The sequence below is a fragment of the Rhinolophus hipposideros genome (genome assembly GCF_964194185.1).
Source record: "Rhinolophus hipposideros genome assembly, chromosome: 9".
Lineage (NCBI taxonomy): Eukaryota > Metazoa > Chordata > Mammalia > Chiroptera > Rhinolophidae > Rhinolophus > Rhinolophus hipposideros.
In genome coordinates, this window is record NC_138055.1 from 51592327 (window position 1) to 51608344 (window position 16018).

Below are 16018 nucleotides of genomic sequence, written 5' to 3' on the forward strand. Positions count from 1 at the left end.
AATGCTGCTGCCCAGAAGTAATCAGTGATAACACTGATTTTTAGTTTCTCCAGTCTTTTCTGTTTGTACATCGTTTCACAAAATTAAATCATTTTTGTAATAGGATAGGAATTTTTTATTTTTCCCCCCCAAAGTTTCTGTGAACATTTCCATGTCTACTATAATATTTAAAAACTTTATTTTGAAACAATTATAGATTCTCAAGAAGTTGGCCCCCAAAATATACAGGGTGGTCCTATGTACTTTTTACCCATGGACACCTTGCATAACTGTCGTATGATGTAAAGACCAGCAAATTGATATTGGTACAGTCCACAGAACTTATTCAGATTTCACCAGTTTTATATACTGGTGAAGTTAGATACCAGTCTAGTTTTAAGGATATTCTTCAAATGGCTGGACTAAAGTTAGTGAACAAATCCTCTGCAGTTGGGGTCTTAGACCATTTGGGGCTGCTCTAACAGTATCACACTCTGTGTAGCTTATAAACATTGGAAATTGATTTCTGGGAAGTCCAGGATCATGGTGCCAGCAGATTTGGTGTTTGGTGAGGACTTTTGGTTCATAGCTGGTACCTTTTCTCTGTTCTCACAGGGTGAAAGGTGCTAGGGAGCTCTAGGGTTCTCAGAAGGGCAGTAGTGCAATCCGATTTGTGAGTGTTCCACTCCCATACCTTAAGCACCTCCCAATGGGCATCAGAATTTCAACATGAATTTGGGGGGTATGCAAACATTCACATTCTAACAGTTGGATGTTTCTAATTTTCCACTATTATAAAATTAGTGTCGTGAACATTCTTACATATTTTTGTGTATCGTTTGAGCAGACTTTCTGATAAGTAGAATTTCTAGACCAAAATATGTATATTTTTAAGGCTTTTGATAAAAATTGCCAACTCTTAGAAAAGTTGTGTGATTTACAGTGGTGAACTGATTGTTTCTTTTTATAGTTGTGAAAATGGCTTTAAGTAGTTCAATAAGTAGTTCAATAGGTAAAAATGATACTTTGTAATTAGCTATTCTTGCTTGTCCTTTGTACATATTCCCTGTAATTAGCTATTCTTGCTTGTCCTTTATAGTTTTCCCCTGCTTGGCAAATAGCTTAGTAATTTGTAGTTCTGTTGTTTATAAGTTGGTCTTGGAACCTGCCAGACCTTTTCTGCTTTTGCATACCAATAATTTATCTGTACGGTGATTTTATGTGTTTGTTAACATAAATGATAAAACAAAGTACTTAACTATTTTGCAACTTGATTTTTTTCTTTTCACTGAGGAACATGCATTAAAACACTTTTCATATGAGTGTATGTTGGCTTTTACTCTTACCTAGGCTAGTGAAAATATAAACATGCCTAGGGGCGCTGCTTGTCTATATGCCATAGACCACGCGCTTTGATTATTGGCGCTACTAGCAAGGGACACATCATATTTCTGGATAGTATGCTGCTAAAAATCATCTAGTTAATTATTTTGTTGATTATTAAGTGCTTAATGGAATAATACATCCCATCAGTAAAAGGTAACTTTTTTTATCATACTCCCCCACTATTTGGGTATTTATTTATAAATTAAGTATATATGGCATAATATATTTTGTATGTTCAATATTAGCCTTAATCTCTTTTAGTGAATATTTGTCATATTTGGGGCCTCCCAATTTTGGAGCAGATTTCTACATTTGCAGAAGTGCCATGTTATGAGCCAGGGCTGTCTAGGGTACATACTAATCAAAACTCAAATTTCCAGATTGTCGTTTACTATCTAGGGAGATGAAACATGTTACCTCAGACCCGCTAGTCACACACCTACAGATGACTTCTGTTTGAAAATTCACAATGGAAGGAAAAAAGTGTTCTAGTCAAGACTTAATTTTGCAGGCAGGAGAGGCAGTGGAGGTGGTCAGTTTGCTGTGGAGTTACTAGTTGCAAGGTTCTCCAGTGGAGAAGTGGCTTTGGTACTGGCAGTGGTGAAGGTTGTAATGGAATTGAATTTTGATGGTTAGTGTTTGGTGGTGCCAGGGATAGTGATTTCCTCATCAAGCTGTTTCTGCAACATTATTTTGGGTGATGTTATCTTTCCATCAGTTGTTTTCTTTTCCCCCAGCACTTCTAGTGACAGTGACACTATCCTTTAATAAATTACCTTTCTCTAATTTAGCCAGAGTGGATCTTGAATACTGACTGATAAAAATCCTTGATAAGATCCTTTTGATACAGTACACATTGTTCGCATGTCTGCATAGTGACAAATACAAACATGACTTGCTTTCTAAAATTGCTCTGTAGAGATTTTTAAATAGTACCTGGTACCTGTCCTGGCAGGGCTGCCTGGTGATACTATAAGAAAACTAGTTGGTTTCTTCCTAGAGCTAATTCTGATATGAGGTGATTGTGAATTAACATCTATAAGCTGAGATTTTGATGTGATTATTCAAATGATGCTACTTCAAAGGTACTTCTGATCCCCTGCAAAGTTTGGCATTTTATTACTGGTTTTGATGTTATTGTAAAAGTTTTTAGCAGCTCTGACACAAAAAGCCAAGAAGCACTGTGACATAAGACTTCCATTTTAAACACAGATCACTTTAAAAAAAGGAAATGTGCATCAAGTTTGATGGTCTGGCGTGCTAGAAAGGTAATTACAGTTACTAAACATTAATTCACTTTTTTTGCGCATATGCCTATACTATTTTATTCAAATAGACAGTTGGAGATCTACCCTCGCCTGATTTAATAACTGAAATAGAAGAGGAAGACCTAAAGTCTGCCTTCCTGAGCCTACTGCCTACCGTGTTTCCCTGAAAATGAGACCTGGCCAGACAATCAGCTCTAATGCGTCTTTTGCAGCAAAATTTAGAAGTCTTCTTATATTAATTTTTGCTCCAAAAGACGCATTAGAGCTGATTGTCTGGCCAGGTCTTATTTTCAGGGAAACACGGTAGTTGTAAAGAACACATATTTAAATGAACTATTACAGAAACCAAATGGAGGTTCTATACAAATGGCAAGAGGGAAGAAGGAAGTAGTGACCCAAACAAATGAAGCTAGGTGCACAAGGTGTGTTGAAACTATAAGGAGTTTTGGTAGAGTAGGCATTATGTTTTGTAAAATGGGAAAACGGGGGCCAATAATTCCATAATTCCTGGGTGGCAAAATAAAGTTGTATTTTTTTCTGCCATACCATAGTTGCCTCTCAATTGTTGGAATTATACTTCAAGTTAGCTTTATTAAGACAATATTGGTACTTTTTTTAGATATATTATGAATTAGATATTCTTGAAAACTGTTAGGCACGGCCAGAGGAATGAGTTGCTGGAGACCAAAATTGGTCTATTAGAATTTATTTGGCGTGTTTGAGTGGCAGGAGGTCAGGCTAGAAAAGCCTTAACCTCCCTGAGCAAAGAGGTATATGGTTTTTTATAGGAGGAGGTGAACGAGGCTGTTCCCCCCCTTCAGTGCTTCAGGGGGTTTTCGTTGACCGAGGGCTTCAGGGCGTGACCAAGCCCTCCAGCTCCACACCTTGGCCCCAGGTCCCCTGTTGGACCAGGCTGCTCACAGGCCCCTAGCAGATAAAACAAGACAGGATCAAGACAAGATGGCTTTTAAGATAAGGTTTCTGCTCCTGGCCTAAATATGGCTTAACAAAAACAAAATGTTTGTTAAAATATTTTCAAAACATTTTTAAAGGAGAGCTTAAAGCTGGTAAGTAAGCAAATGAAATCTTCAAACCAAAAACATCAAAATACTGATCCAGAGAGATAAGCAGGCGATAAACCCAAGGGCTACCCATCTGTTGATCCTTAAAGACGCAGAGCGCAGAACAGAAGGTAAACTTGGTGGGGGGGAGGGGAGAGCTTTCCCAGAGAAAAGGAAACTTGTCACTTTTAGCCTTGGCTCTGGGTTGCTGGGGAGAGGACTTCCCTAATAATCCACAAATCCTTTGTTGCTAAAGTAGGGCAAAATTCACACTACCTGTTGTTCCCCAAAAAACCCATCTTGAAAATTTAAAGGGATACCAGATTGGTAGTTTTCCTACTACGCAGTCATCTACCATAAAGAAAACGTCCTCTTGTGAAGAGCACAGTTTAAACGTAATGTTTAAAATTCCCACAAATGAAGTTCCAAGGAAAATGGGCTTACACTGTAAAATCATAAAGCATGTAAATAATCGTGAGCATGGTGTAGCAGAAACAACCAATCAAAACCCTCAAAGATTGCAGATAATTGGAATTATCAAATATAGGCTATAAGAATGCTTAATGTGCTTAAAGGAAGGACGATACTGAGGACAAAACATTGTGATTAGATTTGTTTGAGAAAAGAACCAAGAGGAACTTTAGAAAACCAAATATATAAAAAGAGAACTTAGAAACTTACTGGACAAGTTGAACACGTCTTAGAAACAGCTGAAGAGAAAATTAATGAACTGAAAGAAAGATCTTAAATTGCTCAGAATGCAATTTCTTAGAAAGGCAAAGAGATTGAATATGGGGAAGAAATTAGTACAAAAAGATGTGGAACATGGGATCGAGAAGGTATAAAATATTTTATTGGGGTTCCAGAAGGAAGTAATAGAGCAGTTGATGGAAAGGCGGTATTTGAAGGGATAATGACTGAGAATATTACAGAATTGATGAAAAATGCGTCAGATAAAAGAGTTCAGTGAATCTCAAGTAGAATAAATTAAAAAGTTTCACACGTAGACTTATGATTATAAAACTGCAAAACACTTGGCAGAGATTAAGCAACTAGAGATAAAAGAGATTAGGAATGACAGCTAGACTGATTTCTACAAACCATAGGGCAGTGCAGATGTCTGTTAATGGGCTGAGAGGGAATCTGTGCCTAACAAGAATTCTGTATACAGCAGTGGTAGAGGGTGAAAATAAAGGTATTCTCAGATAAATCACAATTTGAGAGTTTACTTAAAAAAAATCGATCAGTGATGTTTTGGGGGAAGAAGGAAAATGATTCCAGAAGAAAGGTCTGAAATGCAAGAAAGAATGATGATCATAGGAAATAGTCAACATTTATGTAAATTTAAATAAATAGTAACTGGTATAAAACTAAAATAATGGTATACACACTCAGAGGCACAAAAGGCACAACATATTTGATTTTAATATAGTAAACTGTCACATTTATGCTGTGATTTGAAAAATTCTTAATAGATGTAATATGCTTTTTTTAAGTTTCTTTTTTTTTTATTGGGGAAGGGGAACAGGATTGTATTGGGGAACAGCGTGTATTTCCAGGACTTTTTCCCAAGCCAAGCTGTTGTCCTTTCAATCTTAGTTGTGGAGGGAGCCTTTCAGCTTCAAGTCGTTGTCCTTTCAGTCTTAGTTGTGGAGGGCGCAGCTCAGCTCCAGGTCCAGTTGCCGTTGTTAGTTGCAGGGGGCTCTGCCCACCATCCCTTGTGGGACTGGAGGAGTTGAACTGGCAACCCTGTGGTTGACAGCCCACTGGCCCATGTGGGAATCGAACTGGCAGCCTTTGGAGTTAGGAGCACGGAGCTCCAACCACCTGAGCCACCGGGCCGGCCAAGTTTCATATTTTTATGACTAAAACTTGCAGCAGTATTTTAATAGAATGCTTTATTAATGAAATGCTTTACAAGGGAGAGAAGTCTCTGATCTGGTTATTGTAGCAGATCATGTTGTTCTTTTCTAGCTCATATCCACGTGTTTATGTACTTTTTGTAGTTGTAATAATTTATGAGTTGTGATCATTGTATGGTAAATACTGACTTCATATTTAAACTCTACATGTCTTTAGTTGGTTATATTATTTCTCATAGGATAACCTGTAAAAGGGAGATACTAGTACATACGGTTTTTGTTTTTGTTTTAAGGAGATGAGAAATGTAAAGCATTCAGCACAGTGCCTGGCCCAGAGCATTGCTTAACACATTTGCTTTTGTTATGGTGGTTATGGGGTTTTTTCACTATGTTGTGTGAAAGTATTTACCATTTTGATGTGTTTCATATTTCATCAACCCTAAAAGATGCACATTGTAACTTCTGAAAATTGAGATACATCTTAAAATATTTGGTGTGTCAGTTTAACAAATGATTTTTTTCCGACATATTAGTGTCCTTTTAGATTTTATGAAATGCGGTAATGTATCTTTATAATTTTTCATGGCTGTGTAGTACTTTACCAGTGAGTGTCATAATTTCCTTTGTCCTCATCTGACTTTGGCTTAATTCCATATCTTGGCTCTTACATTGTTAATATGTAGGAATGAGTTGCACTATTTTATACAATCTCCAGTAAAGAATGAGTTTGCAAATTTTATGCCAACATAGGAATTATTTTTAAGTGCTTTGCTAATTTGATAAATGCAAAATGGTATTTTATTTTCATATTTGTGTACATATGTATGTATTTTTCCTAGAATTTTATTTTACTAGGCTCATTTTTAGTTTTTTGTTGGTTTTATATTCTCTAGTCACCCACCTATCTTTTGTGATTTGCGTGTTTCTTCAAAGCTAATTTTCTATGACATAATAGTTTTTCTATGACATAACTTTTAACTTCACCTTGCAGTTATTTTGATAGAATGCAGTAGTGTTTGTGTAGTGAGGCAGCCGAATTACCTCCTATTCAAAACCAACATGCTTTGTAAAAAAAGATACAGGGTATTTATAATGAGTGTTAATTGCCTTTCAAGTATTAGTACAATTTAGTTCTTAAAGTAAGGAATTCTTACCTCAGTTTACAGCTGAGGTACAGCCGTAACTCAGATGACAGATGAGTTAAGAAATTTTCTCACTGTCATACAATTGTTAATGTTAGAGCTGGGTTTTGAATTCAAGTGGGATTCTAGAGCCTCAACCATTATATGTTTAGGTAATAATTATTAACTACCTTGAAATAATTCCTATTTTACTTTACTAAAGCCACATACTACTCTGCATAACAATTCTATAAGTTAGGAGTATTTCTAGTAGGTATATGGTTCCTTCTCTGTATCTTTTTAATGCATAGATTTTATTCATTTAATGAGTTTTTTTACTTTTTCATTGTATTTATCAAGATTCAGAAGTTCGATTTTTTTTTTTTGAGAGTTGTAGTCTTTATTATTTGCCATTTTCTTAGGTAGAAAAAAACTGGTATTCTCAGAATTAAGGAAAGTGAGAGAGAGGGTAAGTAGTTACATAGATTTTCTTCTATTAAAATGCTTAATATCAAATTAAATGCTGTTTACATGGCAGAAGGCTAGGCTATCACAATGTCTTCAGGGTTTTTTTGGCTATCAGTCAGAAATTAAGCTGTACCTACCTTCCCAAATCGCCTCACTTCTAAAGGCCAAGTGGGGGTACGCTGTGGTGAAGGCAGAAAAGGGGTGTATTGTCGATAGAGCATTTAAAAGTAATAAATGGACTAAAAGGCTATGTTGTTACTATCCTGTATCTGCCAGTTCTAAACAGTGTCAGCGATAGATAAAATACTGCCACTACCATCACCATTTCAGCATGTGTGCTGCTGAAGTAAGCACTCCCACCCCCATTTCAGTCCCAGCCTTGCTCCCAAAATGTGAATGAACCTTGACATGGATTTCAGTTGATGAGCAATCAAAAAATAATGGCAAGCTGTAAAGTGTAACTAAACAATGTTTCATTGGTTCATACATTTAAGTCATGTTAGTCATAGTAGTTGCACAGTATGGAAACTCAAGTAAAAAATGCTTTATTAGATTAAAAGGTTAATAGAGGAATTTCATAGGACATAATTGCATGAAGTACAGTTAGGCCTCCCAGAGTCTTCTCCGCAACCCTGGGGACTGCAGTTCTGCCTACTCAGAGTCCTGCTTTCGTTTGCCATATTTGGGTGTTGGTGATACCTTAAAGGCTGATTTTTTTGTTTTTACCCCACGAGCCAGTGTCAGTTGTAAGAACTCCCTCCATGTCCGCAGAATTTATAACTACCTCCTGGTAAATGGCTCAGTGTGGACCAGTTATTTTTCACGAAAGCTGAATCCCTAGGATTTGCAGGTCATAAGCTTGAATAATTAATTCCTTACCCTTTGCATCCACCCTCTGGTGCCTGCCATCGGGGGAGGAGCCTGTGGCTAAGACGGCAGTTAAAAGTAACTTTCTGGGAAGGGAGTAAACTCTTTTTGAAGGATCAACCCCTGTTTGCTTGAATGAGGTGAGAGAAGTATGTTTTTGTATCCTGTTTTCTTCCTCTCTCCATCTTTTGAATACTCTTCTCCCCACTCTCCATATTATAAGCCATTTCTACTTTTCACCTGTGTCTGTGATTAGATGATGTATGCAAAAGATCACTTTAGACGGTAATACGGTATGTTACATAGTCTTGTTGTGGACATTAAGGATATACAATTTCAGGACAAATGGAAAAGCCATTCTAATGTAAGGCAAACTGATGTTTTTGACTTGGGAAGAAATTTCCAGTGATAGAATCATTCATCCTCACGAGATCTCTGTCACAGCGTGGATGGCAATAAAGAGTATATACTTTGGAAAATCACTCTGGATAATTCAAAAATCTGCTCTAGGTACCCAAACACACTAAAGTCAAAGATATGTGAAAGTTTGAATAAGTTTTATGACATTTGCGAGCAGGTCGATGTAAAAGCGGTATTTCTACATTAACAGTATTTTATAGAGAAGTTTTTTTATTGGTAGGTAGTTAAATTTTATATAGACATTTCAAGTTCATCTACTTAAAAAGACATATTTTCAAGTTGAGCTTAAAACAAAATATTTAATATTTAATCATTATTAAATTACTTAATATTGGAGGTTTTCTTCACATTTAAGTGATGGAAAAGTCTTATATCTAAATTTGTACTTTTAGAGCACTGCCTTTTAAAATTTACAAATAGATCCTTTGATTATTTAGCAGGTAACATCTAAAGGAACTGGTTTAAATCCTAATGCCAAAGTATGGCAAGAAATTCCTCCTGGAAATACTGATGCCACCCCAGTAACTCATGGAACTGAAAGCTCTTGGCATGAAACAGCAGCCACATCAGGGTCCCATCCTGAGGGTAAGTCCGAAATATTTTATCAGAACAAATCACATTTTGGTTAAACATGTGGCCAAACCAGTTTATAGAACTTTGGGTACATCCTTTGATTATTTCATTAAATATATTTATAAGTATTTAACATGTAGTTTGTATACAGTTCTCATATCTAGTATGAATGAATTGTCACTAATTTCAAATCATAGCTGTACTCGTATCTTTGGGTCCAGCATTTAGCTCATTTATAATGTGGTATTTATAAATTAGTTTTGATCTCGCATCATTGGCAATGCTATTTACTCACTCTTTGACCTTTGGCAAATGACTTCTCCATCCTGTGTCCTTCATGTGTAAAACAATACTAATAATAATAACTTTTGCCATAGGATTTCGTGAGAATTAAATGAATAAAGTTCACGAATCTGTCTGATACGTAGATAGTGCTATATAAGTTTATATTATTAATCATTTTAGTTTATCCATAATCATCAAAATATATCTCCCTTGGGAAGAGACATTTTAACTTAAAACCATGTAGACATTTTCCCAACTAGTAGAATTCCTTGAATTCTTGTTACAGAGTTCCTAAAGATAGGATTTGAAGAATTCCTATTTATTTTCACTATGTTTTCTTTCGTACAGGTAATACAGAGCTTTCAGATGATATGTGTAAGGAATATGAAGTAATGTATTCATCTTGTGAAACCACAAGAAATTCTACAGGCATTGAAGAATCAACTGATGGAATGATTTTAGGGCCAGAAGATCTGAGTTACCAAATATATGACGTTTCTGGTAAACTTTATGGTTTTATTGATAAAATGAGAAAGCAGTGTGCAAGTCTTCTTATCATTGTTCTAATAAACCTATGCCGTTGATCATTTTATTTTCTTATTTGGAAAGAAGTTTATGTTAATGAAATATTAGGTGATTGCTATAAATACTGTTTTCAGATGACCTAACAAAAACATTGTAATTGAAAAAGAATATTTACTTTAAATATCCTATTAAAGGAAAGTGTAAATTAAAGTAAAAGGGAAAAAATAGTCAAAATAGTTAAAAGGGACCTAAATTGCAATCTTCCATAGGGTCCAAGTTTCTTGGTCTGTTAGTTGTGAGCATTGTAAAGTTCTATCAATTTTCCCATCACTTTCGTCAGTGTGAAATGCATTTATAAATGTGGGATTGTGGGGATTAATTTTAAGGAAAAGGCTGTGTTAAAAACACGGTCCTATTATAATTCAACTTGTGAATTATATTTTTCTTGCATTCATTTAATTGACAGGGATTAGTATTTGATTGGATTTAAATGTATGGAATTTAAAAGAAACTAAAAATGGACCACAGACCTTAACTGCTTAACTTTATTTTTTTAATTTCTAAAGGGTCTGGAAAATAAATATAACGGGATGGAGAAGTTAGGCATTTCTATCACTGCTTAGTTCTGACTTCTGTGAAGGCATATAAACCTTTAACTTCAATTTCCTTATTTATTATAAATACTTGGACTAGATTTCTAAGGTCTGTTGGCTTGTAATTTGATTTCTGAAGTGGAATGGGGTGGTATTTCCATATGATAATTTAAGGTGATCGGTTCTACTCCCTACTTATGGTCATAATATACCTAACTACTGGCTATTGAACAATTAGTTTAACTGATGTGGCAACCAGTTGGTATTTTAATAATTTTGCTATAATGACATTGAGAAGTTAAATGAAGTTATTGCTCATTTAGCTAGCATTTGGGTGGATGAAGTTTATTTAATACATAGAAATAGATGCTTCTTATGTTCATTTTAATGAAATTAGTTTAATATCTTATATCACTTTGAATCTTGAGTAATAAGATAAGGTAGTGGTAAAATCATGTACAAAACTTATCTTTACATATACATCCTATTCTCTCTGTACTTAAAATAAATTATTAATGCTATTTAAGAATAGGACAGATTATATACTTTGAGTCTAATGTTTTGTGTGAGAGTTTAATAAGAGAGTGATGGTTTTCCAGGCTTGAGTCGTGGAAAAAAAGTCTGAAAAAAAGTCTCATGTTCTGGGTTAAATAATAGAAAGCATAGAGGACTATTACAGAGTTGGTCCGATCCTTTAGGATGTTTGAGTGCTTTAAATATTCCCAATGAGCTCTAAAATTAAGGAATGGAAAGAATATTAAGAGATAGAAGTTTAAAGAATGTGACTAACACCAAGTTTACTACCAATAACATGAATATGTGTGTGAGTCGCTCTCTATACACACACGTATGTTTATACATATATATATATATATATATATATATATATCCCACTTTGTTTAACTAGTTACTGTGTTCAAGTTTAGATTACTGTTACTTTTTTTGTTTTTTGTTTTTCTTTTGGGCCTCGATCAGAAGGACTTGGGCCCGCCACCAGTGGCGCTGAGGTAGATTACTGTTACTTTTGTTCTTTGAGTTTTCATCAAAGAAATAGTTTTCACATTTTTGAGGTATTGTAGTATTTTATAATATGCTAGCCAAGTATGTTAGTATAAATGGTGCTTTGTTAATTATTTGATAAAATTGTTATTAAACTTATGTGAAATCTATCTAAAGAATGAAAGACAGGTTGAAAGAAATTTAGACTTTGAGCTATCTAAATTCTAAAAATAATTAATTATACAGCTGTGATGAGTTTAATTTATGCATATTTTGAAACTTATTCTCAGTTCAACAATGGGTAATGTTTACCACCTTGGTAATTTGGTAGTAACTTTTTCCCTCTTGTTTACTACCACCAGGAGAAAGCAATTCAGCAATTTCTACAGAAGACCTAAAAGAATGTCTGAAGAAACAATTAGAATTCTGTTTTTCACGGTACACTATCATTTTGTTTATTTATTTATTGAACAGTGTGTTTTTCCAGAACCCATCAGCTCCATGTCAAGTCGTTTTCAATCTAGTTGTGGAGGGCGCAGCTCACTGGTCCATGTGGGAATTGAACCGGCAGCCTTGGTGTTATGAGCACTGCTCTCTAACCACTGAGCAACCAGCCACCCTCACTATCATTTTTTTAATTGATAGTTTTCCTTTTTTGAATTGTTTGGTTAGTAAATGTAAAATATCTGTGAAATAGAGTGGAAGAATGATGGTTTTATTTCCTTCAGTGATGTATTTTATATCATTCTTCAGTATACGTGAATGTCTTAAACTAGATTTCAGGATGTCCAAGATGAACTTGCAAAGGATCTATTCTCAGTAGAAAGATAATGAAATTTCTCTTGGAGACTTTTCCTATGAACATACTCAGGTTTAGGGTTCTCAAAACAGTGATTATCTCTTAATTTATATTTTTTCTAGTTGGCTTTTATAACCTTGGATCATAGTTATTTTTAGCAAGGTAGGTGGATAAGCACGGAATTTATATTACCAATGTCTTCTATTAAATAAGGAGTTCTTTCAGGCAAACCTTTTAAGGTGTCGTATAAGACATATAGATATATTTATAGCTTAGGTGTCATAAAACTTCAATATGTAAAACTGCCCCTTCCAAAACAGAGGTTTGGATATGCATGCAAATGTAATGCTTTCTATTTTTCCTATATCTGGTGACAGGTAGTGAACCAGTTTTTCAAGCTAGAAACCTGCATTTTATTAGACTTCATATATTTACACATAATACACCCGTGACAGATTTAATTGATTCTTCATCCTGCATATCTCCCTTTCTTTCCCCTCCTTTTTATTCTTTGTCTTCTTAGTCTAGTACAGGCCGTAGAATAAAAGCAAGAACCTTCTGGCTTTTCTTTTCTCTAGTCAGGTATGCCTATGACACAATTCATTTTCTGTAACATAATTGTAATAGGTATTTTAAAATCTGTGCCCACTAACTGAATCATTTTGTGTCTGCTTATATTCAGAGTTTTTTCTCTTGATTCTCTGTCATAATTTCCTGCCTTTTTGCATATCTTATAAATTTTGATTATATGCTGGACATTACATATAAAAGAAGCTAGAAACTGCAAGTGACAATTTTTCCCTCAAGAAAAGATTTGAACTTTCTTCTGGTAGGCAGAAGCAAATTGATTGCTTCAATTTAGTCAGGAATTAATCTGGGTCAGGGCTGAGCAGCCATTTTAATTAGACTCCGTCCACCTTTAATTTATGTCTGTTCTTCAGGCATGACCTTTTCAGGCTTTTGATTTAGAAGTTGGCAGTTTTCTATTACCTCAGTCCTGAAACACCAAGGGAGATTTAGTTGTGTTCTTCAGAGGTTTTAGATTAGCTCTTTAGCCTCTTATTCCATACAGCTTCAAATATGGCAAATGTTTTGTGGCAGAGACCTATCTATCTTATGTTTGATGCAAGGCTCCTCCTTCCACTGGAACTTCCACACGACCACAGAGATTTTACTCTGCTTTTTAAACCTGGCTCCCGATCTTTCATCATCTTTCTTAAAGTAAACAGTTGTGTGTTGGGGGCTCCTTTAGTTTCCAATTCATAATGCCAGTACTTTGCAACTCCTGAAAGTTCTGCTGGTTTCCCTCTGGTCCAGGATCTGCAAATGCCCTCTGGAAAAAAAGATCATCTTTCTGGAATTTCATTTTGTCCTCGTAGCTTCCACAGCTCTCCTTTATCATTGAAAACATGACTTTTGTAATTTAAACTTTTTTGATTGTTGCAGTGGGAGCTCTTGCTTATCAGGATCAACTACATTCTATTCAAAGCTGTGATACAGTTCAAACCAGCTGGGTAATTGACATTTGTAGCTCAGCAAAATTGCCATTACTACCTGTCAGATATTAGTCATGAATATTCACACTTAGATGTTACATCAATTAATTTGACTTCTGTGAGGTACTGTTTCTTTAAGGATTTTGCACACAGTTTTATTAAGAATAGACCTGCTGAAAGCCAGAGTTGATTTAGGATATAACTTTTTAGTTATGCAAATATTATATTTACAGTTGTCTTATTTTCAAGTTCTTCAAGAATATCTTATTGATTAGGGTGATATTAGCATGTTCCTTCTTTGGTGCTAAAGTGAGTTTAACCTTTACTAGTGTCTTCTTTATTCTTATTTTTCCTTACCAAAACAAATAACCACCACCTGTTGACAATTCTAACCTTAAAAAAGTAACTACTACTCTATTTTAATAAAATTTGAATGGAAGGGCCTTTGACCTTACTCTGCCAATCACTAGGGCTTTGAAACACATTTTTGAACAACAAAGATCCTTCATGGAACCTGTGTTCTGTTCTGGCTGGGAGAACCAAAACAATAAACATAGTAAGTAAGGGAACCAAAACAATAAGCATATTAAGTAATCAACTTAGAAATGTGTTAAGTGATAAGCACTATGGAAAAAAATAGAGCAGTGTAAACAGGGGAAGAGGAATCAGTAGTGCTTAGGTGGTTTCAGTTTGAATAGGGTGGTCACTGAGAAGGTGGCTTTTAGGCAGACTTCCAGCTATTTATAATCAGACTGCTTCAAAGATTTGATGTGAATAAGATATGAATTTGATTTTACTTCAGTTTGTTAAATATGGTTTTATGGGTAAGTTAGAAGTGTTCGTATCTTAAAGAATTTTGTCTTAATTTTAAATGTTGTAAATTTATTATTTAAATTTAAATAAAAAATGAAGCGTGTTTATTAAATCTCCCTCCGCCTTCCTCCTCCAGTTCAAGCCGTTGTTTCCCAGTCTAGTTGTGTAGGACACAGCTCCCTGGCCCATGCTGGTATCATGAGCCTTGCGTTCCCTCTGGCTGAGGCAGTTGGTCGCCGGTTGTCAATTGTCAGTTGGTGGGCCGCTCACAGCAGCCCTGCCGGCTGCTGGCCACTCACAGCAACACACAGCAGCCCAAGGCAGCTCATGGCAGCACTCATCAGCCCACGTTCACAATCTTAGCTGTAGAGGGCGCCGCTCACTGACCCATGTGGGAATTTGAACCGGCGTTAGGAGCATGGCGCTCCAACCACCTGAGCCACCAGGCCTGCCCCAGCTCATGGTTTAAACTGCATATTCTAACATCAATGATAAAGTATTTATTTATAAGCTGGAACTATACCATATATAATATTTTGTAACATACTTTTAAATGTAATACTAAGTTTCTTTCCATATCAGTATAATTCCATAAAACCCCTTATTCAGAACTGTTGAGCCCAATGTATTTGGGGATTGAAAAACTTTCTGGAAGTTGTTAGAATATATCTGTTATATATTATGTGTTTTCATAGTTCACTATCTTATTTCTGATCGCATAATTTTGGTTTCCTAGACTTAATGACAAAAGTGAATAAGGCACTGTTTTAGGGGTGCTTTTAAGAAATTGTTTGTTTTATAGGACTGTTGCTTCTGTTTATTTTTTTCAGAGAAAATTTGTCAAAGGATCTTTACCTGATATCTCAAATGGACAGTGATCAATTTATCCCAATTTGGACTGTTGCCAACATGGAAGAAATAAAAAAGCTAACCACAGACCCTGATCTAATTCTCGAAGTGTTGAGATGTATGTAAATCATACCTTTTAGCTTATTTCAAGTCAAAAAGTTAAATATTCTTTTGATTACTGATCATACAGGGAATTGTTTTTAACTCCCTATTTTTTGCTATTCTATTTCGATAATTTATTTTTAATGACTGGTATATAGCTTCTGTGTCAATTCGACACCTTGGTTGTTCATCTTGATACCCAGTCACACATATTAGCAATTAAATCTGTTTTCTGAGCTATTAGAAAGCTTTGTGTGTCATTTTCACACCCTCTAAAGCAATCTATTTCAAACATTTGAACCCAAGAAGAAGTATATTATACATGGAGGTTCAGTTCGTATATACCACATACGCCACACAACCACACACAACTGAAATGTTAGTTACACAGATTAATATTAAATGCTTGCAGTGAACTCATTTCTTTTATTCTAAATTTATTTTACAACCTACTAAAGAGTTGTAACCTACAGTTTCACAAAACTGCTCTAAAATTTGGTAAAGAATTTATAGTTTCAGGTTGAGTTTCTAAGAATTTTTACTGGTGTTTGT

The 16018-nt window shown here is 35.2% G+C and overlaps 1 protein-coding gene across 13 annotated transcripts in view; it reads left to right on the forward strand.

Annotated features, from left to right (window-relative positions):
- LARP4 (La ribonucleoprotein 4) overlaps nt 1-16018 on the forward strand; it is a 62226-nt gene that overhangs the window by 9613 nt on the left and 36595 nt on the right. For 10 of the 13 annotated variants that reach the window (XM_081059145.1, XM_081059147.1, XM_081059137.1 and 7 more), the window contains 4 exons: nt 8870-9017; nt 9639-9791; nt 11770-11845; nt 15346-15482. In XM_081059145.1, coding sequence (XP_080915271.1) covers nt 8870-9017; nt 9639-9791; nt 11770-11845; nt 15346-15482 — 514 coding nt within the window. The remainder of the gene's footprint in view (nt 1-8869; nt 9018-9638; nt 9792-11769; nt 11846-15345; nt 15483-16018) is intronic. The other 3 variants (XM_081059144.1, XM_081059146.1, XM_081059142.1) reach the window with 1 other exon arrangement.